This window comes from Megalops cyprinoides, chromosome 20 (genome assembly GCF_013368585.1).
Source record: "Megalops cyprinoides isolate fMegCyp1 chromosome 20, fMegCyp1.pri, whole genome shotgun sequence".
Classification (NCBI taxonomy): Eukaryota; Metazoa; Chordata; class Actinopteri; order Elopiformes; family Megalopidae; genus Megalops; species Megalops cyprinoides.
In genome coordinates this window covers 12,027,059-12,054,204 of record NC_050602.1, presented here as the reverse complement: position 1 = coordinate 12,054,204, position 27,146 = coordinate 12,027,059, and the positions used below count along the sequence as shown (strand labels likewise).

Here is a 27,146-nt window from a genome sequence, read left to right as displayed (position 1 = left end):
AAAGCGTGTAAAAAAATAAACCTGGTGTTTTAATCATTGTTTGCATTTCTCAAAACTAGAGGGGAAATCTGATTAAGATATACCAAACTGACAGGGTGTATGAATACCTCAGTTGCCATGACCACTGCTCTATCTTTAAAACAGACTTGCTTGATTAATTTCAGGGTGCGTTCCGCATGTTGCTTATCATGCTGAGCTTTGCCCTCTGGGATTGCCCGTAGTTTTGAACATAATCATTCACAGCATTCACAACTAATGTAGTGTGAGCTATCACAGTTTAAAGTGGATATGTAGCCTCATTACTGTCGATTGGGAAGGCCTATACATTTTTAAAATAACTGAAGTTCCAGAAACCGGTTTTGTAACTGAGGGTGTGGTTTCATTTTACAGTCTTATCATAACAAGAGTATACGGTTCCTTGTACTTTGCCCCCTTAGATATCCATCTTTATTGGTGGGCGTCCTTTCACAAGTATGATTCAAACACCCAGTGTCCACAGGACAAAGAGGAATATAAACAGACATTACTGGTGGCAAAAGGACACACGGAATAAACCACGAGATTTTAACTTAATTTATTGTTAAACTCGAGATTCTGTCCACCTGTGGCCACAGCTCAGCCATACTTAATGGGTACACAGAGCTCCAAAGAAGCTGAAGCTCGAATTCTGATGCTCGGCCTCGACGCAGCGGGGAAATCTACATTGCTTTACAAATTAAAATATAACGAATCCGTTATCACAGTTCCCACCATAGGATTTAACGTTGAGATGATCGAATCGAAGAAGAAGACCACCGCACTAACAGTATGGGATATCGGAGGGCAAGACAAAATGAGGCCCCACTGGAAGGATTTCTACCAAGACACCTCAGGACTGGTGTTCGTATTGGACAGCTCCGATAGGCGGCGACTAGATGAAGCCAAGAGAGAATTCACCAAAATCCTGAGAAACGAAGCGCTAAAAGGGCTTCCGGTGGTGATTTTCGCCAATAAGCAAGATGTCGCCGGGGCAATGTCCGTTGCTGACATCACGGAGAAGTTCAACTTCAGAAAGACGTGCAGCGACAGGGACTGGTTTGTGCAGCCATGTTCGGCCATAGCCGGCTCGGGACTAGAAGACGGTTTCAGAAAGGTGCTTCATCTAGTCAAGACTTCATCGGATGACAAGCTTAAAGACACTGTGCAGTATTTGAGATCTAAATCCATTAAATCTATGAAAAGATGATTTCGGACTATATATTAGGCTATTGTTTGAGATGTCAAGGAAGATTTGTTATTTGTTCGGTTGGGACATTCATAGAGGTTACCCGGTTTCAGTCCAGACTCTGTTAATGCACGCTACCGCTATTTTACTACACTGTGTCTTGAAATGTGCCCTTTTTAAAATATAATTGTGGTGTATGTGTTTCATTCTCTCTCATTTCTTTCTCCATATGCCACGTAAACATCATTAGTCTACATGTGTTTTTCCTCACTGCTGATATGTGTTCTTTTGAACTGCCTAACGTGAACCCTTCAATACCTGGATACTCATATTATTGTGTCTTAGGCCCAGATTATTGCTATCTTTCTCCTTGCACATCATTGGCGATTTTTCACCCGTTGTCACCGTCACTGTTGTAGCCTAACTTCCCCCGCCCCGTTCAATTAAAGTGACGTTAACTGACAAGCGAGAGAAATCAGCAGGCAAAAAGTGACGCTATTAATGCATTATGGTAAGACTAGCTCCATTAACACCCTGTATCACAGACAGCCGTTTATTAATAGAATTATATTTGGCACTTCCTCTCGCATCTTTTTTCATCGGTATGAATGATGTGTGCCTGACACCACCAAGACCAGATGGCGAAAGAATATTATTAGGCCATAGAAAATTCTTGAAGTGACCATAAGGGGTTGGGCTTCCTTGCCTGTCGCCTGCTTGACGCCTTGGTTCTGGCGACGTCTGGTTTAGGTGTCTGGGATGTGCACATGTTATGAGAATACTAAAAGGGACATTTTGGTAACACTTTACAGTAAGGTCCCGTGAATCGACCACACAATTGTTTAAAGTTATTAAGATTATATGAACATGAATTAATTAGGCCTGCGTAGACGTGCCTGTCCTAAAGGCAGTACTCACCCCTTAAAATTACATAGGCCTATGCATAATATATTAATTAGCCTATTGGTTAAATAATACGACTTTAACATAGAGTGCTACAAAATTAAATATAAAGATTAACATTTATTAAACACTTTGCAGCGTCTGCCTAAAGTAAACAACTACAATTGGCTTTAAAGGTAGCTCATATAAATGGCTTATGAATTTTCAGCGAACATGAGTTAACACTATAAAGAATTACTGACTTATTCAGCAGTCTTTGTATACTGGTGTCAACTGTCGTCAACTTTCTGACACCACTAAATTTAATATTAGTAATGTTTTAATGTTACATTATAGGCCTACCTCTTGTGCATGTTAAAATTTGTTGCCACCAAAGCAAAGCTAGACAAAGCAGAGAAATACATCTAGCAGTGTAACATTTGATGTTATTCTAGTTATTCAGTTCTCTGGATAGCAGTGTGGTATACTGGTTCAGGGACTGGGCTTCTCACAAAAATGCTGCATGTTTGATTCCCACGTGGGGAAGAATCAGGGCTATTTCACAGGCAGCATTTACAGGCAACAGATTGGGGAAACTGCCCAAACCTGTGAAGGTGACTTGGATATGATTATTGGCATCAAATAGACAACAGTGCTACTTTAGTAGAGCGCCACCTTCTGGCAGGACGGGTGCGTTAAAGGAGAGAGGCCCTCCTCCGTTGACCAATCAGCGGTAAGGTTCCCCCATTCTGTGGCAGAGCGAGGCCACCGGTGCAAAACACTACCTTAACCTAGCTGTAGCTACGCGGAGTCTGAATATCTCGTTCGATTAAGTCAACGATCGACGAAAGAGGAATAAGGAAAAAGGCGGAGAACATCCTCAGATATTATCACAACGCATTTTTAAACATGGCCGACAACGACAAACTAGATAACCAGCGGATAAAGAATTTCAAAAACAAGGGTCGAGATGTGGAGGTAAAGTGTTTTGGCTTATGCGTTTTTCTTTCCGTGCGCAAGGAAACGAGCCCGTGTTTTCAGTTTCCTCTCTGAAATCTTAGGTGATTTGTGAGATGATCTAAGTTTTCAGCCCGTAGAAGTCTGGCATTTTATCTTTCGTGCGATTATTCAGATTGAGGCCTAATTTTGCGAGGCACTTGTCTATACACCCTCGCTAAAATGTGAGTCGAAAGGCATAGTTACTGCTTGTAGCTCTTTTTAAGGCCCAGCGCTGACAGGAACAGTGAACGATACCTGATCTCTTGTGTTATTCTACTGTTTACTTGAAAAGGTGGATTATTTTTGCCTTTCAGCAAGGAAGTTATGAGAGCAGAGCGTGTCCCAGCAGTTTAATTTAGGTAGCTGCCCTGGGCTAAGATTGCTAACGTCAGGTCTGTTGACTGGTGTTGCTGTTTGTAAAATGCAACAAGCAAGCTATGATAGAGATCTAAACAGCCCACTCGTAGAATATGTTTCAGGGTAACCAACGTTGTCAAGCCAGCGTCGTTAGCTAGGCTAATAACTTGCTACAGATACTTGATCGGGCATTGCGAGAAGCAGAGAAACTTAAGAACGTTAGCTAGCTAGCTGTGATTTACGGTTTTAAAACTAGCCATCTCGTAAAGCTGCGTAGGTGGATAGCACTAGCTAGCTGCTTGTCCAGGACCGTAATTTCTTGTAACGTTACGATGGAACGTTAAGATGATGGAGTGTTGATTTCTTGCATGTGGTTAATTAAGTAGCCAGTAGCTTACTAGTTACTGACTAATATCGTACGGCTGTATTGCTAATCATGAAACTTGCCAGTTTGCGTTGGGCTAAGTCTTTACAATTCTGTAGTTAAGAATGTCGTCTTAACTGGGGTGAATGACATGTATTTAGAAGTGTTTGTAAGAGAAAAATCTGTAGCTAGCTCTAAAAATCTGTTGGTTATCTACAACATCTATAAGGGTTGGCTTGATTGTTTCACTGAAATCTGTGTGTGTATAGGGTTAATGAGAGTGTTTGCGCGGCTGGTAAGTTAAAAGAACGCGCGAAACATTCCTGATCTTAACCTCTGATCTGCCCCGCCCTGCCCGTGCGTCAGTACCGAGATGAATTTTGTGTATAGCTGGCGGCACGCATGGTAGACGACCTGAAACTACTCTGTTTATTCCTTTTTGTGAGGCGATTTACAGAGTTTACATATTTTACATATCCGTTCATGCGTCTGTTTTTTAGTGCTGCGGTTAGTCTTAGGTACCATCCTAACAGATGAAACGGTGTTGTCTCACTGAAGATTCAAACATAAAACCTTCTAGTTATGCGCACAGTTCCTCCGCGTATGCTTGTACAGCTGCTATTCCGCATTGCTACATACTTCTGAAGTTATCTGTCAGAAGCCACTGAATCTCTCTCCATTCCAAGCATACTCCACCTGGGTCATCCTCCTCTTCCCTATCTTGACCCAACTTTGTTCATGATGCACACATATATTGTCAGATGAGTATGAAAATTGTTATGTATTAAGGTTTTACAGGTGTGAGGAATCATCACTACTCTGCCTCTCTCTCCCGCTGCCAAATATTGTGGGTCTTGCTGTGATTTCCTTGATAGAGATGATACAAAGTGTTAACACTGTCATCTTTTTCCATTTGCAGACGATGAGAAGGCAGAGAACTGAGGTGGTGGTGGAACTCCGGAAGGTACATTTTTTTAGTATTCCTAATACATGTATCTATCTTCTGTTTTCATTCTGTCAGTGTAATGATAATAAATGGTGCTCTACACCTCTCTCTACTGGCCCACTGAGTTACTCAATCTAGGGGATCATGACCTTTTCAGAGGTTACCAGCACAGATCAGCCCACAAAGCTCCCAAATTTACAATTGACCATTTTAGCTGCTTAGAACCAAAGAATTCCAAACTGTCTTGTAAGACCTAAAACCACACCCTCCTCCTCCCCCAGCTGATAATGTAAGCCAGCCTTTCTACCTGCCAGAGCTTTTCATCATTGCGACTGGACAAAAAACTATGGGAAGAAAAGCCACTTGATGCGGTGGATACCTGTGTCATCCCTTAGAAAAAACCTTGTATCATTAAGAATCATGTAGTGAAGCTTATAGTTTATAAGTGTGCTATTTGTGCACGTTAACAATGTCATTGTGCTGAGGGAAAAAGCATAGCTTTATCTTTCAGCTAGTCATTCTCCATTGGGGGGATTTTGGCGCATCATCACTAGCTGTTTTTAGTTAGCTGATTAGCTGATTTTATCACATTGCCAAGTCTCACTGATGAAGACGTAAGGTCAAAGTCTTGTGGTGTTTAGTGTATTATATTTATCATGGAGCTGTATGTGGGGCGAGAAAGCAGATTTTTTTATTGTTCACTCTAATGAAAAGCCCTGGCTGATAGTGGGGCCTGCTCACAGCATCTGCTGAGAGAGGAAGGCTATGTTTAGGCGTGATAACTTCAGACTATCCTATTATGGTTAGGTATGCTCCGTTATGTGTGTAAAAACTCTATACCGATTTAAAAAAAAAAAAAAAAAAAAAGCAACATGAAAATGACTTTTTTTTTGACCGGACTACCCTGTCAGAAGTGGCTGACTTGTACTAACCGTCCTGACAGAACAAACGAGATGAACACCTTCTGAAGCGGAGAAACGTCCCACAGGAAGATGTGTGCGACGATTCGGACATAGATGGGGATTTCCGAGCGGTAATAACGGGTCGGACCCGGGCATCATCATTGTTACTGTGCACTAGTGAAATGCCAGGCAGATGGTCCAGGCATTGCCTAAAATGGACATGATATCCTGTTCATGTCCTGTTTTAAGTGCAGAGAATACCTGAAAAATAAAGTAATTCTATGCCAGGATAATATTTGTCTTTAAGCCTTTTGTACCTTTGTTTGCAGTAGGTGAACACTATAATAGTTTACTGCAATAGAATAGTTGCTCTTGTGCCCAGTTAATTGTATGTTTTGTTTTGCAGCAAAATACTTCTTTAGAAGCAATAGTGCAAGTAAGTTGCATTTTTATTTAAACACACCCACTTAGTGTACATTGTCACATTAATGGGAGAGTAATGTTGCTCTAGATATAGGTTTGGTAAAAAGATGAACAGGGCTAAAGAGAAGATAATATTACTGATGTAAGTCAGTAGTAAGATTTCATACAAAAGGTGGTAGAGACCTTTCCAAAAGCACATGCCATTAATTACCTGGGGCATGTTTGGCAGACCCTGATTGGGCCACAGTCCTGTGGTAATGCTTATATTTAGTCTATAAAAAGAGTTTGTGGGGGTCTGTGACATGCCCCCTCTGAAGTCTCCTCCTGTGTTGAGATGTCCTGAGTCCTGTCCTGTCCTGTTCTGTCCCTCCTGCAATTTAGAATGCCACCAGCGACAACCAAGGAGTGCAGCTGAGTGCCGTGCAGGCGGCCAGGTAAGTGTCGCCATGGGTACGTCTTCATTTCCGACACTGAGTCGCAGGCACCTGGTCTCACTCGGCTCCTCCCACTAACAATCAACAGCTCTGTCCAAATGAGCCAGAATAGGTAGCATTGTGTTACCTGTTCATTAAGTGTGTGCTCTTACCCACAGCAACATGCAATGCTGTCATGGCATAGAGACATTAAAAAGGAAGCCATGTGATTGTTTAAGCATTGACCTACATTTGTGCTTTAGTTTGATATTCTTTTAAAATGTGTCCTTCCTTGTGTCTTCTTTTAAGAGCAATCTCAAGAGTCTGTTGGAGTGTTTTGTTCTTTTACTGGATTAAAAAAAAAAAAAACAATGTTTTTGCGAACACCAGTTTCATCTGGCACCTGTGTCAGTCAATGGCCTTACATAATGCTCTGTAAATATCACTGTGTCCCTTGTGGTGTGTCCTTTGGCGCAGATGCTGATGTTTAGTTGTTTGTTCTGGAACTGAAAGCCACCAGCATTTGCGCTCCACTGTCATTTTAAAAACTTTTTTTTTAAAATCCTTGAATGAAAATGAGGACTGCATCAGTTATTTTTTACTCTATTAGGCTCTGTTTTCACTCCAGGTTGCATGTTTTATGTTTTTTGTTTTTACAGGAAGCTGTTATCAAGTGACCGCAACCCCCCTATTGATGACTTGATCAGATCAGGAATTCTGCCAATCCTAGTTCACTGTCTGGACAGGGTTGATAAGTAAGTCTGAACAGTGTTTTTTTTTTTTCCTCCTGATAATGGCTTGGAGCTCTCTGCAGTGGAACAGTTTGGCTTCGTTACGCTGAGTTAGGGGTGGGTCTGTTGCCAGGGATTCCTCGTGCGCTTAGACAGCCTGGGGCTCATCGCTTGCCTATCGGCCGCTCGGATGACATCAGTGGAGCCGTGTCTATCATCCAGTCAGTGCCTGCGTCAGTAAAGTGCAGTGTGGGACTCATGTCAAGAATATACTGGCACGAAGGCAGTGGCTATCATAGGATCACGCTCATGGCAAGTGCAGGTTGTCGCAGTGAGGCAAGTGCACTGTATAACAGGCAGTTCCGAAATTCCAAAAACCGGTGATTCCACTTCATTCTTTTGCTAAAAGAGGGGGAAAAGCTGTTCAAATTGCATTCTGAATCAGTAAATGTAGCAGTGTAGCATAGTGGTAAGGAGGTTGCTGTTTCAGTTCCCCGCTGGAGCCCTGCCATTGTACCCGTGGGCAAGGTACTCAGCCCACAGTTGTCTCAGTAAATATCCAGCTGTGTAAGTGGCCAGCATGTAAAAACCGCAATCTATGTCAGTCCCTCTTAGTGTCTGCTAAATGACAATAACGTAACAGCAGACAGCTGCTGAGTACGAACAGAGTGGCGATGACAGGAAGCCTGACTGGCAGTGACTGAACGTGCCGCGTTGGAGCTGGTCCATGTGTGAGGCTTTATTTAGCTTCAGTGCCCTTTCACATGGCTTCTGTGTCGTCTGTTTCTGTGAGCTGCAGCTGAAGAATGCTATTACAGTAACAGGACAATGGTGCACAGAAACCCTCCGCAGAAAGCTGAAGGACACCAAGAACCAGATTCCTTGGAAGTTTGGAAGCTTCTAGGAAATGAATAGCAGTCTCTTTCATTCTAATCTAAAAACAAATAAGCCAGTGTAAATCAGGAGGAAAAGTTAAACATTGTGGTTATTACTCAGTGAAAGTAGATGAAATATTTTTAATTGAATAACCCCCCCTTCTCAGAGAAGGAGATGTAGATTGTAATCACGAGGAGTAAATGGTGACTGCTGGCGTGTGAGAGGGAGGCTGTGTGCAGCACGTTTGCCTGTCTCTGAGTGTGCCCATGCTTGTGGGTGTATGTTTGCATGTCTGTGTTGTTCTAAGCGTCTCCTCCTGCTGCCCCTACAGTCCGTCGCTGCAGTTCGAGGCGGCCTGGGCCCTGACCAACATCGCCTCCGGCACCTCGGAGCAGACCCAGGCTGTGGTGCAGTCCAGTACGTACCCCCTCGCCCCGCTGCTGACCCCCAAGCTGTCTCAGCCGGCTCCACCTGCTGCTTCTCATTCACCACTCTCGCCCCCAGTGCTGCAGTAATTGTTCTTTGCAGTATGCATTTGGTCCAGTGTGTTACTGCTGTGTCATTCTCCCATAGAGTTGTTAATTATCTCGGCACATACCCAGGGAGTAGACACATTCACAGCCAACCAGGTTTTACAGATAAGTTCCTACACATTAATTGACCTCGTTGGAGGAGGAAGACTGTGATTGATGGTGATGATGTTGGGTGTCTTTCCTGGATGTTTGTGGATGAGGATGATGATGGTGTCTATTGTGTCTGCCTTTAGATCATTTTGGTAGTTATGATGATGATGGTAATAGAGTTGTGTGTCTCGTGTGTCCGTAGATGCAGTTCCCTTGTTCCTGAGGCTGCTGCACTCCCCGCATCAGAACGTCTGCGAGCAGGCTGTGTGGGCCCTGGGAAACATCATTGGTGCGGCTCGCTCGTCTGTCTGTCCTAAATCAGTCTTGCGCTCAATGCTCTCTGATAGCCCACTTTAGTTGCCTATTCAGTGCTCATGCATTATTGAAGCATTGCTTTCGTTAAACTGTCTATTCATAATATAGCTGCATGTTGATAGTCTTTTGGGGGTGCTAGTGATTTACAGTGGGGTTGCTGAGCGACTCAGTTAAGGCCCTAAGGCTTATGTTCAGGCCTGTCCACGTCAATAACCAACACTGACCAGGAGCCCACAGCGTTCGATCAAACTGGTTTCGTTCTGCTGGGGGATCTGCTCTCGTCACCCTTCAGGGAAATAAGCCTATCCCTGATTCAGCATCTCTGACAGTCTGAAATATAATTGTTTTAAAATGTTAAAAACAAATTTAAGAACAATTTATTTAAGAACAGTTAAAGAATACAAGCTGATTTGAAAGCCTTTCTTGCATTTAACCTTGCATAACCTATTCAGGCTTTCCGGTTCTAATAAAAGCCCATTGAATTACTCTCCCCACTGTAAATCATTTGCATTTGCTCCTTCAAAGAGTCTTCATCACATCAAGTTGTAATGCATAAATATGGAAGCTGAATAGGCAGTTCATCAGTGCACTGGCCTTGTGTTAGGGAGCAAGTGTGGAGCAGCCGGTTTCAGAGCACAGTCCTCTGTTTTGAAGGCTTGCATGGTGATCTAAAAAAGAACTGACCTGTATGGACCGAGAAGTCAAGTGTCAATATAGTGCTCGTGCATTGGAGAAGGGGAGTGTCTCACTGCTGGCATGGTGTGCGAGGAAAATGCAGATTTCTCTGTCATGAAAACCCCTGCTTCATAGCATGCTTACCTGCTAAACTGTAAAGGAAGAACCAGCAGCACGGGGTTGTGGAATTTTTGTGAACTTGACCTTTAACCCCCAGGCGACGGCCCCCAGTGCAGAGACTACGTGATCAGCCTGGGCGTGGTCAAGCCCCTGCTGGCCTTCATCAGCCCCTCCATCCCCATCACCTTCCTGCGCAACGTCACCTGGGTCATGGTCAACCTGTGCCGCCACAAGGACCCGCCCCCTCCCATGGAGACCATCCAGGAGGTACTGCCTTGCTCTGTGCGCGTGCGTGCGTGCGTGTGTGTGTGTGCGTGCATTCATGTGTTTACTCTGAAATTTGAAAGTTTTTAACCTTAACACTTATTGTTACTTTAGAATGTAACAAAGAACAGAGCAGATGCTTTTTGACAAAATACCAAAATTTTAATTATTCACAGATTAGATTTAGGAGTGGTGCGTTTAAACAAGATGTTGAGGTTAAGGCATGTTGGAACACAGTTATTCTGACTGTTACTTCTACTGCCTTAAGTTTGAATAACCCCCAGTAATACATCTTAGAAATCCTTTTAGTGTCTTCATCTCTGTCTCCGTTTCTCTCTCTGTCAGATCCTCCCAGCCCTGCGTGTCCTCATTCATCATACGGATGTGAATGTGAGTACAGACGCTGGTTACTCTCAGGCAGCTCTGGAGGCTTCATACAGGGCTCTGTCAGAAACCGTGTCTCCAGGCAAAGTGTACCGTTGTGTAATGAACCTGGCAACCGCAACGTAAGGCAAAAATGAGAATAACCATGACAAGTGCTTTCGGGACTTTCAGAAAAAGCTGTCCTCCTTTTCCTACCTTTTAAAACAAAACCTGATAATCGTAAAGGAAAGTGTGTATGTGTCACTGGGGGCAGTGCCTTTGCTGATGTGTGTCATGTGAGTAAACCAAGAGAATAGCCAACAAAACTTTATGAGCCAGCTAGCAGGCAGGGGCTGTCATGTGCTGTTTCAGTTTTCATCCAGTCATGGTGGTTTTTTTTTTTGGCTTGATAGTGCAAAGCGGTGCATATAGATTAATATTATTAAATTGACACATGGCAGCACCAGTCACTGAGAGACCCACAAAACCTCATTGATCATAATGACCGCCTCCTTGCTTGACTTCCCGTTTTAGATCCTGGTGGACACGGTCTGGGCTCTGTCCTACTTGACGGACGCCGGGAACGAGCAGATCCAGATGGTCATCGACTCCGGAATTGTCCCTCAGCTGGTGCCTCTCCTCAACCACCATGAGGTCAAAGTTCAGGTAGGAACAGAGCGCTCCTTTAACAGAAACTCCTGACCCGGAGCGCCCAGTGAGCATGCGCTGATCCTCTGATTGGTCGATTGGCTCGCAGACGGCAGCGCTGAGAGCGGTGGGGAACATCGTGACCGGCACAGATGAGCAGACCCAGGAGATCCTGAACTGCAACGCCCTGTCCTACTTCCCCGCCCTCCTCACACACCCCAAAGAGAAGATCAATAAGGTAACCGAGACATCTCTGTCTGTGATGTAACCTCACTCAATGAGAGAGTTAGTGTTGTGGCTGCAGTCGGGTATAGTCGGCGTTGTCAAGTTCAGCTGCTAGGGGCCCCGGTATGACCCGACCCGGAATGTGACCTCCAGCACAGCCAGCCCAGCCTCCTCCTGCCTGTCTTGACCAGGAGTTAACTGTTGCAGTGCATCGTGGGCTACAGAGATCAGTTTGTACTGTGTCAGTCTCTTAGAAATGGATGTGCTGGTCACACTGACCACAGAGGTCATGTCACATGACATACAATATGTATGTGTATATATTTATTTATTTTTTTTACCAACGTGTTGAACATTGACATTTTTGATGGAGAAGTGCTCAGTGACCTGACCCCTGAATTTGTGTGACGGGTGCTGTTTCTGTCCTGTCCTGTAGGAGGCAGTGTGGTTCCTGTCCAACATCACAGCGGGGAATCAGCAGCAGGTGCAAGCTGTCATTGACGCCGGCCTGGTGCCCATGATCATCCAGCTGCTAGACAAGGTGCACCAGCATTCTCCAAACCCCTGCTTTCTCCCTTTAACTCCCCTCACTTAATCATTCTCTCTTTTTCTCTAATTTCCTCCCTCATTCCTTCTTTCCATTTCTCACAGTCCTTACCCATATAATGAAATGGCTTCAGTGTCAGGATTAGAACTGTGGCTGTTGAAATGCTTGATGCACTAGCCATTGCAGTTTACAAATTTGAGTGCTTCAGGGATCTGTTTTCAATAGGTAAGTAATAACAAAAAATCTGCTTTGGCCACAGGGGGATTTTGGGACCCAGAAAGAGGCAGCTTGGGCCATCAGCAACCTGACAATAAGCGGGAGGAAGGACCAGGTAAGATTTCCCCCACCCCCACACTCACCACATCAAGCAGTTTGACCTTTTCAGTTCATAGTCCTCTTTCCTCCCCAACCCAACTTCCCATAAGCAGAAAAGCCCCCCCGTGATAGTTAGTGCTGATGGTATTTCATTCCATCTTCAGTTTACAGTAATGGTCATCTGAGGTGCTCCATTAGACCGCATTTGCATGATGTGTCCACCAGGTGGCATACCTGATCCAGCAGCAGGTGATCCCGCCATTCTGCAACCTGCTGACAGTGAAGGACGCGCAGGTGGTCCAGGTGGTGCTGGACGGGCTCAGCAACATCCTGAAGATGGCCGACGAGGAGGTGGAGACCGTCGCCAGCCTGATCGAGGAGTGTGGAGGTAAGGCCCCTCCCCTGTTCTCATGTGATTGGCCACTAACAGTCTGATCAAGGAGTGCGTTGAGTAAGGCAGTGGTGAAGTTATGATGCAGTATTTTAAGCATTGCCTAATTCTGTTACTTTTCTCCCTCAGGTTTGGAAAAAATTGAGCAGTTACAGAATCATGAAAATGAAGACATCTATAAACTGGCCTATGAAATTATCGATCAGTTCTTGTCCTCGGATGATGTAAGTCCATACTTTAGGGCCTTTCATTTCCTCTGTTGATCATTGCTCGTTTCATCTCTTACCCAGATTCTCTTTCACTTTTGTCAAAAAAAATGGAAATTGTAAGGGAATACTCTTCCAGAAATGTAATGAGCTGGAATGGATTGAGGAAATGAGCTTCCTAATGACAGAGAATGATTTGTTTGGGTCCTTTTGAAGTATCACTGTATGACTAAACGTTTTTTGTTTTTTTTGTTTTTTTTTGCCTTTTTAGATCGATGAAGACACGAGTCTGGTGCCTGAGGCCATCCAGGAAGGAACGTATGGGTTCAACTCCTCCACCAACGTGCCGGCAGAAGGGTTTCAGTTCTAGACCGTGTCCCCCCAGTTCTGAGTGTTTGTGGGCAGTCTACAGAAACTGAGAGAGCAAGCGAGCGTGAGAAAGAGTGCTAGGCCCATTGCTCTTGGCGCGTGGGCTTCCGTGGCTGCATCTGATCTGAGAGGAAGCGTGTGAATTTGGCGGGGGCCGGCCCGGACCGGGCTCTGGGCCAGGGGGGTGTGCCTGCGAGGAAATGAGTGTGAGTGGTTTGATGCTGTGGAATGAAAAGTGAGCCATCTACGCCGAGCGCTCCGTGCGACGTTTCAGAGTGACCGCGAAGCTAATGGAGGCGTCTGCTGAGCGGCGGTAACACAGTCAGTACAGGGTGGGTGTCGGGGAGGAGCAGGACTTGGGCTGTAAGGTGGTGGCAGGAATAAAAAACACAGACGCATGGTGAAATGAATGGAATGCCCCGAAAAGAAATCGTTTCTTGGCTTTAAGGGTCCAGCAAGCTGAGGGGGCGGGCAAGGGGCGGGCAAGTGGAGTGCCTGTCGCGCCCTCTCCCACCCTCTCGGGCCACACTCCAGGTAAACGGACCGTGCGTTTGGCTGTCTGAATCCTGACAAAGGGCAGAGCTCACCACCTCCATCCCTCCCCCTCCAGGGCCGGCTGGCCTGCCCACTCACCCTCCCACGAATACAGGGCAGGGAGAGGCAAATTCAGGCCTACAGCGCGCGTGTGCGTGCGGTGCACGAGAGAGCGAGAGTGACGTGTGTGTCAGCGCGTGACAAGGCCGGCCAGATTGAATGCGAGCATATGCAAAAGAAGCGGGGTGTTAAAAAAAAAAAAACGTATCAGGAGAATGCTCGATCACATTCTAACCCCATACAGGAGCTATATCAACACACCGCAGAATGAATGAGGTCAAGATGACATCATTGTAATTCCTTTTCGTGTGCGTGGTAGTGAGTTTGAATTTGGAAGTGCGCTCGTAGCACGCAGTGTTCCGATGCTTGGTGACACTTCCACTGTCAGTGCCTTTTTAGTTTTACAGCTTTTATTTCAAGTGCTTGTATGAGGAACCCCCCTCCCCACCCCCCCTAGTACACTCTGTACTTTCCCACCTAACGGTGGCTTGATGCTGTGTGTACATGTGTCGTCACCATTCTCAGCCAAATATGTTCTCTTTGTCTTGAAGTGGAAAAAAATTATTTTGCAACATTGGCATAAAAAAGCTTCAGCTCACTAGAGCAGACAGCCATTTTAGTTTAGTTCATACTTTTCACTTTGGCACTCTCCTTGTACGCTGCAGCATAGTACATTTGATTGAGTTATTTAAACATTTTGTCTGCCTGTGTTTCGGCCCCCCCCCCCCCCCTTCTGGATTTACTTTTTCATTCTCTGATGCTGAAAATTGTAATTCGTTTGTACTCTGTGGCCAGAGTCTTGTCTTGGAAGCAAGGCTTAGATGCATGAATCAAAGGCTGCAACACATTTAGTGTAAAATCGTATCATAATAATCACAATAAGTTCAATACAGGCAGCCACAAACCGTTTCTGTTGGATCACTTTAGGAAAGGGGGAAAATTTTAAGAAAGAAGGCTGTGGAAGGAGATGGAATGCTATTGGTGTGGATGAACCCTTATCTAAGATTTATCTTTACTGTTCAGGACATTCCAAAGGGTTCCCCGCTTACAGCTTTTTTGGGTTTTCCATTTATTTTGTGTTCTTTAAACTTCATAAACTGTACAAATGAATATGGCAATGGTTACAGTTGTTGGGAGTATTTTGCAACATTCCATGTAACTACGGTGTTTTAAAGAAGCAAATGAAAGTGGCGAAATGTACAGCTTGCTTAACCTGTTACTCTACAGCCTTGATTGTCCTTGTCAAAATATAACAACAAATATGCTCTGCCTTTCTCTTCCCATGTGTTGTATCTTCTGTTGTCTCGTGTTCGTGATCCAGAACTGTAAGTGTACTCATTAGGAGATCCGTGGCAATGCCGTTCTTTACACCGAACTGCATGCCTTACAGCGAGATGCGCACACAGAGTTGGAGCAATGAAAGGCGGTGCCGCCGGATCCATTCGCTCCCCGCGCAGTAGGCGTTTCTCATTACGCTAACGGACAGCTGGGTACCGAGCAGCACAAGCCCTGCGGTCTGTGTGCACCGTGTTCCCGTTAAGTGCTCTGACAGTTCAGGCTGAACAGATATGGCGGAGTGTTGTGCTATTGGATGTTTAACCTCCTGTGGGTTTTTGTTTGTTTCTTTTTTTTTTTTTAAGTCTTGTGTGGAAGTACAAAAAATGCTTGGCAAGAGAGCTGCAATTAGTCATTGTTACATTGACTCTACTGCATAGTGTTCAGATCTTTCTCAATGTAGATTCCGCTGCATCTGTGTTAAATTCGTGCATAGGTCAGTAATGGTGTGTGCATTTTTATAATCTAGTGGGAAATACCTGTAATTTCACAGGCGAATATTCATGACAGGTCAATCTGTAACATCGTAGCCCATATTTTTTCTGTGTGTAATTTTGAATATTGGAAGTGAGGAGCAGCAGGATAGTCGTCAGAGGTCCGACTAGGCATCGTAGAAACAAGTAGGTTTCGTGTAATGGTAAATTTCCATGCACTGCTTGTTAATACATTCACACATTAGCTTCGGAACTGTAACGTAGCCATACAAACTTATGCATAGCCGGCACAGTTGTCTTTCTGGGCTCCTGGTCACAGGGTCTTTAGCACTTAAGTTGCTGTACTTTTAGTGTTCCAGTAACATTTCAGCTTTATGAATTATGAGTGTGTCAGATGAAAACTCAGGTTTAGTAAGCATTTCTGCTTTTGCTAGAACCTCTTTAATCTACTACTGGCCATTAATCTGTATTGCTGTAAATTTATTGGTGCAGCTTTTTCCATGGTAAAATGCTTTCTGCTCTTGTTTCACACACCCAGTCGTCATTGTGTATCAGCAGATCACACCCAAAGGGCTCAAGTTTGCCCCCATGACTGCTGTGCAGTGCATTTTAGAGTTTACCTGCGATCTTAACCACTTCCCTTTTTAGGCTTGAGTGATGACAAAGTACTTGGTGTTTGATTCAAGTGAACTTCTCAACTTGTCAAGTAACATTTAATGGATTTCCCAGGTTTGAAATGCTCATATTTTAAAGGCCTGTTGCCCTGCCAGTGACTAATTACACAGAGTGGGGAAAGTCCTTCAGAGATTCTCAGGAGTAGCCAGGGCCAAAACGCTTCGCTGAAGAATGGCAAGATTCAAACATCGTCCTCCGGTCTTCACTAGAAATTCTGTATTTTAGCAGTATTGTTTGACTCAGCTGAATCGAATAAATTATTTTTCACCCAAACCAAAACGGAAAAAAAACAAAACTCTTCTCTGGCGAGCAAATCATACACTCCAGTAATAACTATACGTAAGGGTAAAAAAGGTTTAATGAGACTTGAGACGAGTATGCTTTATGTTTAGCTCCAGATGTGCTGTAATTAACCAAATACTATACTGTATTCTTCAAATAGGCTATACCAAATTTACCTTCTGAATGCATACCCTAATTACGGCAATAAGAAATCGGGTGTAAGGACACATTTTAATACAATTTTCATTATTTTGATATTTTCAATTCACATTTAGATTGTTAATTCGGTGTTTAAACTTGGGTTGCTTATTCTTAGAAGTAAAATATTTATTTATTGAATTTGTCCATTCACTCTTTGTTAAAAGAACGATAGGACCAAACGTGTTTTGACAGCATTCTTCTTTCTCTCATTTCTTACGTGAGAATAAGAGCCTACTCCTTTTTCTGGGTTCTTCCTGGCTGATGTGTAAGATTTAAATGCTCTTATAAACGCTTTGTTTGTTTGCAGAACCCTTTCTCAGGCCACTCGCTGTCTTCTCTATGTGCATGACGCCGTTTCATGCAATTAAGTTGCAAATTTGCAAGGTAACGACATGTAATTCCCTTTCCATTTCAACTTCCATGTTACTGAAAAGAAAGGCAAGTAGCTGTACAACTGGCTTCTACAGTCAGTTTGAAGCAGAATTTTAATACTTGAAATCATAGCACAATATTTCTGATTTGATTTTGTGCGGCTTTACGTACATTCATGTAAAATAGGAATATTTCAATTTCTTGGCAGATCGCCTATCACTTACATTTAAGCTTCTCATTCGCTTAAAAAACAAACCATCGTAATGTCACCAACATGCACTCTGCCCTAACAATACTGTTACAACACATTGTCTCATACTGTGACACTTATTAGCTCAGAAACACTAGATTTTTATAGAATACCTTGAATTTTTCACATATATGACAAAATAACTATATATAGATATATATATTTTAAAATATAGCTATGTTTGCTCAAAGAGAGTTCAGAATGTGGAGACAGGTACAGGGGGGTAATGCTGAAGTTGGGCACCAGTGCGTCCCGTTAACTTACTGCCGCTGGTGCCGCACGAACCCGGGGCACCTCGTGCATGGTCTCCTCGTACGTTGGCAAGTATTTCACCTCATCGTACGCGGGCAATGGGACAGTTGGGGTGACATCTCCGAGGGTGCGTTCAGGTACTCGCTCCAGCAGGGAGTCTTGCGACGCTGTGGCATGTCCGCTGAGGAGCGAAGGCTCCTGTTGCCTTCGGCGGGGTCTAGGGCAGACGATGCGCTGGATGAAGTAGCCCATGGCGAACAGCAGCAGAAGGATCAAGATCCCGGAGAGTTTCCGCGTTATCCAGCCCATGTTGCCGAAAAAGGTGTGCAGCGGGTGGTTGCAGCAGCGCTCGGTTGCACTGCCGTTGCCTTGAGCACAGCATTGCTGGTCCTCCCCGCGGCACACGGTGTCTCCACACTTGAGTGCTTGGCTTACAGAAATCACAAGTACAGTCAGAAAAGTTAAGCACGATGCTGAATCTTTTGATAGATAATGCATACTTTGTTTTTCTTTTTTGTGTTGGTTGCGTATATTGCCCGCTTCCCTTATTTTATTAATTTTTTTTGTTTAATTCTTTTTTAATTTATTCTTTTGCAGCTTTGTGAGTAGCAGAAGTTTAGATGCGCCCCGATATGAATACGCACGAGAATCGCCCAGTCTGCCTGTTCCTTCACAGTTTAAGCTCAGGTGCATGCTGATTAATGTTACATCATCGTGAAGCTCTGCACGAGAAGGCAGCCAAACGAATGAACTTTTTTTTCTTATTTATAACTCCTTATCCTTTTCCTCCTAGTACGTTAGAAAGCTAATTTTTTTGAACGATGCTTCCTTAATGTTCATCTTCCGAACATTTTAGCGCACGCAATTGCTAGTCTCACAACACAGTAGACGTGACTTATTTGTGCATAACTGTGCGAGACAAAGAGTCCCACGAATCTGCTATTCGGTGAGACGGAGCGCAAAATGGGAGGCGATAATAAATCTCCCTGCAATTAAAAATGCATGATCCATCGATCGTGGGTTTTAATGTGCTTTTTAATGCGTCCCATCTCCATTTGTCGCACGGTCATGGGAAATGTGATGGGGAATCGCGGAACGTTTTTCGCATAAAACTTTGTTTGGAACAGAAGCTCTTAAACCGCGAGTCCTTTTCTAATTTCCTCGCGCGGTGGAAGTGATGAACTTAATCATCATCAACAACAAGAACTACAGTAAGAACAACAACAACGGTGCATGAATTAATAATATCGGCGTTTTGGATCATACTCTAGAAGCCAATGTTCAATCAATTAAAAGTCAAACCACCTCTGTGTCTTTTAAGGCCGCCTATTGTTGATTAGTGTAAAATGCATCTTGGCCCTGACCTCGACTTGTTTACGGATTGTACAGACCATTGACTCCATGAACTGAGTTTTATATCACAGAATATAACGATGAAAAGCATCCACACACAATCTGGTATCAGTGGCTTCACAGTATTAACACGGAGACATGTGAGTTTGGAAGAAAGTACACAAGTGGCGCCGGAAACCATCGATATGATGTCTCATTGCCACTCCAAAAATCATGTGCAACAAAACCTGTAAATCGATAGGCAGTTGGTGACCAGCAGGGACACCGAATGAGGTAATGGCGGCAGCCTGGCGAGAGGGTCTACGATGTTGATAAACGTGTTTCTTTTGACTGCGGCAGCTTGAGGCTCTGTCCTTGGTACTGAAACCACACACATCCGCACCGTGTTACGGATCCTCTGCGAATACGTTTCCGCGTGAAAAATGGTCATGTGTTCGAAATTATATGCGATTATTTCGTCCAAAGATTCGTCTAAAGATCTGAAAGCAGCTAGTTTGCTGAAGTGAAAGGGTAAATGAAAGGTAGAATTGCGATTAGAAGGAGCACATTTTACAAGGATTGTCTCGAAATGTCCACATATAAATGAAATTGTGGGCTATGCAAGTCAGCCTGACTGTTAACGAAAAGGTACCAGTATTTGCAATATCCAACAGGTGAGAATGACAGTTTTTCCAAGGTAACAGCCCGTAAATCACCATAACCGCACAGAGAACAGGTTAAAAACAGCAACGCAAAGGACTAGCACACAAATGGATTCTAGCTAAGCCTTGCTGCACGGACCTGCACAATCAGTCTCTGCTCCATAGGGTAATCTGACTCCAATTTGTCATTCCCGTCCCAAGGATCTTACTCGCTCACATAAGACAATTATGCAGAAATATCTACCATTTCATTTAGAATAGCTAATGCTGGTTGATCCTTATCATTTCTCATAAAGGGTTGGGGGGAGGCAAAGCACAACAAACAAAATCTGATTACTGTAGCATTATGCCATTAAAACCACTGGAAGTGGACCAGCCTGCTTAATCTACTCAGTGTCGTTTCTTGCCTAATCTGCCTATTGGATACAATGGTGGCCAGTAGTGATGGCTATACACACACACTCCATCATCATGACTGAATTTCATGCTCAAGCCATTCAAGATTGCAGTGCAGCTAGTCCCAATATTTGAAATATTTGAGTTGCATTTTAAAATGTGCACCTAGGTTTTTCTGAACAGATCTTTGTCTTGAGATTTTGGCTTTACCCACTTCAGATCCACCAGTGCATGTGCTGCAAAGATCATGGTCCCCATAGTCTGGATGCAGTGTTCATGAGTATTGCTGCAGTATTGTTTGTCTGGTGCAAGAGCAATACTTGAGTATCCTAATGCCACTAGGAAGACTGCAATGGGCTGCTAAAAGCTACTTCTGCAGAGAGCAGCTATATGCAATGCTCTGTATCTGGAGATATGGATTTGCCTTCACATGTCTAAGAGCTGGAAGTGAACACACCCTCCTTTTATGGGCAAGTTGCAGAAAAGCATGCCCAGTGAGAACAGGCAAGCCTACCCTGTGCTTTACCCCTCCAGGCCCAAACTAACAGCTGCTTGCATTTAGGATACAACTCAGACAAACAGGTCATTTTAAAAGGTTTTTAATTTCTCACTGGCATACAGATCCATTTTGTGCCCATGATCACCCTGGAACAGTACTGGTTCAAAGCAGAGAATGACAGTTTAACATTCAGCTTCCAGAAATCATACTGTAGCTTTCCCCATTTGACACTCCATCATAATGCTGGGTGTACACAATGCAACTGGGTAAGCTTTAAGCCTGGTCAATCCACCACAATGTCTTCATCTGGGACTGCTGGAGTTATGACAGTGGTCACTGCCTCAGGTAGAGGATTATCTGAAGGGATGAGGGCAGAATCTACTTCACCAGATGCAACATCCACCAAGCTATCCAAAGTGTCCACATCAGTAGGAGGGACTGCAGTAGTGTTCTCTGAAGTTTCGTTCAGCTCATCCAGGATAGCCACGGTGACCGCGGAGCTGTTCACCTGATCAAGTGCATCTAGGGTGTCCACAAAAGTGCCCGACTCCTCAGCCATGGGGAATGCCAATTCATCTGCAGTTTCAAATTCCTCAGTCAGAGGGATATCTGGGGCATCCGCAGCATGAACAGGGGCACCCACAACAGCAGCAGGGTCATCCACTGAAGTGTCCTCCTGTTCAGCTGAAGGGACCTCTGTGGCGTCCACCAAAACGCCTGCTGCGTCAGGCATGTTAGCTGGAGCACCCACTGTAGCGCTAGCCTCCTCAACCACTTCTGACGGGGTGTGCACAGAGGTGTCAGCAGTCTCAGCCGTAACAGTCTCCGAGGATGCCTTCTGCTCCATCGGAAGGACAGTCAGAGGGCCCATGGAGGCCACCCTTCCCCACCCTGAGGGCAAACACATCCATCAATGCCAGTCACACAAAGCCCCAGACAGATCCATCCAAGGTACCAGCCCCACCTGCTTTTGGGTCGGTTCCCCTTTTCCATACACCCGCGTTCGCCATGACTTTGCCATAGCGAACCGGCGCGCTTGGGGAACTGGGGGGGCTCGACCCAGCGGACGCGTCACAGCCGCCACACACCTGGTCATTCCCGTCTGCAGACATCCACCTGGAAAGAGACCACAGAAAGCTTTAACCTGCAACAGAGCGCATATGAGTATCATTTTAGATCTTTTGAAATGACCATGGGGGCCCCCCCATTTGATCCTCTTTGGTTTCCCGCTATGCGATATTTGAATCGGCAACCGACACCAAACAAAAGCGAGATGGGCAATGTGTTGAACAGAATTCAATCAAGTTCTTTGGAGGCATCACCCCGAGGTGAGGAGTGAATTTTGTCTGAAATTTAGCCAAGTCAGTTGGCAGAGGAGACATTGTGAAGTAACAGCGCATTTGATCCATTTATGGGGCCATCAGTTATTGGCATTTGGGTTATCTCAAAGTGTTATTGCACCCATTTGACACACAAAGCATCCCTCGTCACTGCCTGCAGACAACCCACCTTCCATCATACCAGCAACAAGCCCGATTCCCAGACTGGGCACTGAATCCGCTTGGCACGGCCTTCAGGAGACAGGTGATGTAAAGCTGTAAGGGGGAGCGGAGTGGTCAAAACCAGCAACAGACACAAAGCAACACGATCGCTTACAAGAAAGCACTTGCCGAGCTCCTGGCATCCCGGTGGAACCTGAAGGCATCCAGCATGAACTGGAGTTTGTTGTCCTGGATTCTGGACATGAAGTGTGACCTGGACCCTGTTAACTTGCCATCAGTGAGGCACCTAGCACGACATCAGCAGGAGGCAGGGTACTGAAAGCTAGCATCTACAGCTCAACCGTTTGCACCGTCCCATCCAATCCAGGGACCAAGATAAAATTATCTACAACTGGGAAAGCCATCATTGATCCAATCGATGTACCGATACATTGGGGGGGGGGGCAGAGTCTACACCATTCTCGGGAGTTACTCACCCATTGTTCTCTATGAACGCGTATCGCGGACTAGAGTTCACGTCAGGCTCCAGGGTAGCCAGACAGGAGTCCACGAAAAGGCGGAGAGGCATGTGGTGGTACTGGTTGACAGAGGCTTCTAGGTGCATCACATCTCCCAGGTAGTAAATGCTGGAGGACCTCACAGAGCTCCAGTCATCTGCGGGGAGGTCTGGGAGTAAACAGCCGAGCGGCCTTTCACCTGACTGCATCACACAGACCTGGGCTTACCAGCCATGAGTCTCAAGGAGAAGTCCAGGAAGTCCTCTGCAGACTGGGTAGTAGTGAAGGGGACCCAGGTGGGCAGCAGGGCAACGCTGTTCACACTGTACTGCCTGAGAACAAGCAAAGGTGGCCATGGGAAAGCACCAGAGAAAGCCTCAGAACTTAAGTGTGCCAAAAATCACGGGATACAAATGTAAAACTGACTTTCCCCATAACAGGAGGACAATACTGTGTATACTCGCACTGCTCATGCAGGTGAGATCCTCGATCTTTACTGTTGAAAAGGCTGGGGAGAAGAGAGCTAAGCATTTGGTTCTCCAACATCTTTAATGGAGGCAGAGGACATTTCAGGCATGGAGTGCAAATTGCGACAGGCTACGGTAGTACTGTAAACAGGGCCTCACCTTTGATAATGGCACTCAATTACAAATTCAGTGGTTTCAAATCGAATGATGCCATCTGGAGAGGGCTTTGGCGAGTAGACAAGTTTGTTCGTGTAGGTCAGTGTATCATCCGTTAACTGCAGTGAAGAAAAAGTTGCCTCAGACTTCTGGAAAACTCCATTTGGAAGACCACTCTGCTCTCCATTGTGGAAAGTGTTTACAAACAATGCAAAGAAAAAAAATAGAAAAAAAAAAAAAACTGGCAATATGCCCAAGCTGCATAATTGCCCAATTTATGGCACCCATTCTTACCACAATTAGTGCGCCATACATTAATGCCAATAGTTAAGGGTTAACAGGTAATGTAAAGAGGTTAAAAGCCCGCACATCCCTCCCATCAAAGCAGCTTGCTTCAAAGTTCAACAATGTCAACGAAAAAAGCCTATTGCCGCTTGCCCAGAACCCATTCACTTGCCTGCATTTTAAGATTTTTCCATTTTATTTATACCCTAGTTTACAGTATTGCACTGGTGCCGTTCCCAAAATAAATTTGTTATGCTCCATCAACAACACCAAGGTGAACAAGGTTTTCCTACAGACAGCAAAAAAAAAAAAAAAAAAAAAAAAAAAAAAAAACCCCACACCCTTCATTGGTTCAAACAAATCGGACAGCCTATTGTATACCCATTATGGGGGTTCAGGACACCACCCACAGCACTCCCTTCATAGGCCCATAATGTTGATGGTTGCAGGCTGCAACACTTACTTTAAGCTGGGTGCCACAGTCTGCCAGCCCAGCGAGGATGGTGTACTCTGCATCTCCTGATGCCACAGCTCTGCAGGGGGGTTCAATCGGGGAGCCCTTGGGCTGGGGGTCCATGCCCAGCCGCAGGTCCGCCCCGTCTATCGGGATGCCTATGCCAAACAGGTCTGCCATCACTATGATCTCCATCGCAGATTCATGGCACTTCAAGACAACTGGCAGTTGGTCAGAGCCGTCATTTCCGCCCTTGGCTATAGTGGGGTATTGGGGCACAGGAGAAGGGGGTAATTCAGGCTGCTGTGGTTGCCTGGCTGGGAGTTTTCCCTGGCCACTCGAGTTGAGGAATACAACTGGGGGATAGGATTCTGCCAGCAGAGAAACTAGCAGCAATCCAGCAAGCCACCTCAGCATTCTGTTTGTAAACCCCATTCAAGTTACCAATACAAATTTGCAGGTTTACCAAAACCACTACCTCCCGCACATACCGTCACCAGCATTTAATACACTCAAACTTGCTGTATGCTTATTTAAATTTACACAAGGTGTTGCAGCTTCCAATGGTAGCCTAGGCTGAGGAACCCACACCAGATGCAAATATGCATCCTGATTAGTCTAATTCCAGGGAGTCCTGAACCTAGCTGCTCTTTGATACCAGCTGCTCATTTGAGCAGTTGAAATTGACCATTAAGACTACTACATTGGTTTACACACACAAAAAAAAAAACCAGAGTTGAGGGCATATGAACCAGCAGTGACAATGACGCAGATGGCTAAGTGCCAACACCAGTGTTGTTACCCATGGTGAATTAATTTCATATTTGGTCTCCAGCCCCTGTTGTAAACAGAAGAATTGAATTTGTTTACCGTATTGACTGGAGCCACATGTGTTTATAAGCGCGGGACTGCCTCCTGATTGCTAGTAGTTGTGGTAACAGCTTCCACACAGGTTTGAAATAATCGTTTAAGGGATTGCCATCAGAATCGTGCTTTGAAACTGCAATTACGTCAGTTCCTTATTTGATTGAAGGAATGGATTCTGGTGTTGTGATTAGAGAGCTCTTGATTAATGTTTCCAGTGAACGCTAGTGCTGGGGGCATATTGCGGATTCTCAATTTCGTTCTAGTTTAGTTCCAAGTTTTGATTGGGCAGTTAACTAAATAACTGATATGGATCCGACATTGCTGGAGGTAGGTTAGGTACGGTTGTAAGTGTGTTCGCGTTAAGAAATTATGCAAGTAAAGCTATTTCTAGAACTTGTTTTCCACTTTTGCATCCGTTTAGCAAATTAATACATGCTTGTTTTCGGTTTAGTAGTATGTGGGTAATTGCAGTTACGATTATATGTTACTTCCTTTCTTCAACTGATCCACACAGCCGTCTGTTATCTCTAAATCACGTAAAAGTCCCATTTATGATAGGCCTACAACAATCGCGTTCCTTCGTGAAAGTAATGGCTTTTTATGAACAGTGATACAATTTATAGAGCTTTACAAAGGTTCAGGTTGGCGAATTGTTAAGTAGTTACCAAGTAGGTTTTTCCGTCGTTGAGGGCCATAGGTACACCACTAGATGTCAGTATTGTTTAATTTTCAAGTACAAGATCGTGTGCTGAATCTGATGAGATATTGTGCTCTTCTGTTGGGGAAAAAGACTTCTCTGTCATGATAGAGCTATTAGTTTAGCCGTGTCGTTCAAAGCGGGGAACACACATCAAAGTAAGGAGCAGTCCTGTTTGCCAAAATCCGTGCTGACATTAAAGTGGACGCGGATTTTGGCTGTAGCTGCACCGACTGAGCGGAAAGGAGAGGAAGCGTAAATTTTACAAGTTTAACCTAGCCCTCGTTCCACCTCCCAGCTGGGGTCGTCTTTGGTTCATAAATCTTTCTGGTGTGTCCGAATAAGAAATTCGGTTAAAAACGCAATTCACAGAACTCAAAGAAGCATTGCAAAGGTAGAAATTATAATTCCAGCATGCTGTAATGATGTCAGCATCTGATTCGGGCGGCCCGCAAATAGCTTTAACGCAATGTTTTGTGACGTGAACTGTTGTCACAATGTATCATTGCTGTACTGTTGGTTGTCCCCTGCATTGTCATCGCACTGGTCCGCTACTCGACGGGGGTCTGCTTTTCGCTTGGGCTTCCCCAAAGCCGTCCTGGAAGCCACATCAACAAAGTCATGTGCCCTTTTAACGTAATATGCGTTGCGGTTTGCTCAAGGTTCCACGCAGTGGATGGAAATTTCAACGCCTGCATGTTGATGCAGGCGTTGAAATTATGACTATACGACTAAGCAAACATGATGATCATTAACAGAATATACAACTCCAATTCAAATGAAAGGGTGCTTTCTTCGTGCTGCTCATTTCTCCAGTCAAACCTTTTAGAAAATAAAAACTTTTTATAAAGATTGATCAAGGTTAAGGCCAAAAAACCCTTAAGGTGTTCAAATCCTTTGCATTATCATGGGTAGACTCTAGCAGTTCACCCCAGTCATCAGACACCGTTACATTAGTAGTTCTCAGTCTGACTGCAGAACATAAAACAAGATTTCACACAGATTCCAATCTACGTCCTTTATTATTTTCATGCACATGTCACCAAGCGGTGCATGGAGAGTTGGAAATTTGATTTACAAATCATCACACACATCATGGAATTTAACAAATTAATGAATAAATACATTAAACCAATGGAATAAATATAACATACAAATTAAATACTAATGACAGCATTCCTTTTCATATAAAAAATGATCCACAATACTTAAATATCAAAACATATGCACACACATACTCACATGCACTCCAAAAATCATAGATTAATAAATACAAAAACAGTTGAATTGTTTTCTGATAGCTGTGCTGGTGTGGTTCTTTTTGAGTGAGGTTTGTAGATTACAAATACTGGGTAGTTGTCTGAACTTTTGGTGTGAGCAAAGGTTCAGTGAGATATTTAGCAGGATTGGATGTGTTAAGCATGTTGGTTCTCTCTACACACACAACACCCGCCACTCAGTAGCTGGCTCAGATTTCACATGCTGGGCATCAGGACAGACCCGGCAAGAGTGGTCACTGTGGTCATGGAGAAAAGCAGCATCTCTTTTGCTGTGCTTGCCATAGTGCCTGCAAAGTCCGGCATCGTTTTAAGTCCTGGAGATGCGCGAGCACCTCTTGAGTAGTGACGCTGGTGATTTGATAGAAGAGGACGATGAGGATACAAACTCCTGTCCTTGTCCACTACAAGAGTGATGGAGCTTGCTGTTCTGTCGATGAGGATGATGATGATGATGATGATGATGTTGGCAATAATGAAGTCTGTGTTCTTGTATCTCCTA

General features: G+C 44.5%; 3 protein-coding genes across 3 annotated transcripts; 2 read left to right on the top strand and 1 right to left on the bottom strand.

Moving 5' to 3' along the window:
* The first annotated feature begins 537 nt into the window (after positions 1-537).
* On the top strand, positions 538-1,305 carry LOC118795671 (ADP-ribosylation factor-like protein 14). Its single transcript, XM_036554329.1, has one exon. It carries the CDS (start codon positions 629-631, stop codon positions 1,223-1,225), a length of 597 nt encoding a protein of 198 aa, XP_036410222.1. The 5' UTR covers positions 538-628; the 3' UTR covers positions 1,226-1,305.
* A 1,524-nt stretch (positions 1,306-2,829) lies between these two features.
* On the top strand, positions 2,830-14,473 carry LOC118795502 (importin subunit alpha-3-like). Its single transcript, XM_036554024.1, has 17 exons — positions 2,830-3,064; positions 4,726-4,770; positions 5,696-5,785; positions 6,061-6,090; positions 6,459-6,511; positions 7,150-7,245; positions 8,429-8,514; positions 8,923-9,009; positions 9,928-10,097; positions 10,440-10,484; positions 10,992-11,123; positions 11,215-11,343; positions 11,767-11,871; positions 12,137-12,208; positions 12,418-12,580; positions 12,713-12,807; positions 13,061-14,473. Exons 1-17 carry the CDS (start codon positions 2,996-2,998, stop codon positions 13,157-13,159), a joined length of 1,566 nt encoding a protein of 521 aa, XP_036409917.1. The 5' UTR covers positions 2,830-2,995; the 3' UTR covers positions 13,160-14,473.
* A 3,083-nt stretch (positions 14,474-17,556) lies between these two features.
* On the bottom strand, positions 17,557-23,998 carry LOC118796096 (zona pellucida sperm-binding protein 3-like). The gene is made up of 9 exons (XM_036554927.1): positions 23,813-23,998; positions 23,068-23,183; positions 22,670-22,773; positions 22,421-22,598; positions 22,113-22,230; positions 21,952-22,037; positions 21,407-21,558; positions 20,830-21,051; positions 17,557-17,978 (listed from the first exon to the last, which is right to left on the bottom strand). The coding sequence occupies exons 1-9, from the start codon at positions 23,996-23,998 to the stop codon at positions 17,557-17,559; spliced, it is 1,584 nt and encodes a 527-aa protein (XP_036410820.1).
* Positions 23,999-27,146: the final 3,148 nt, after the last annotated feature.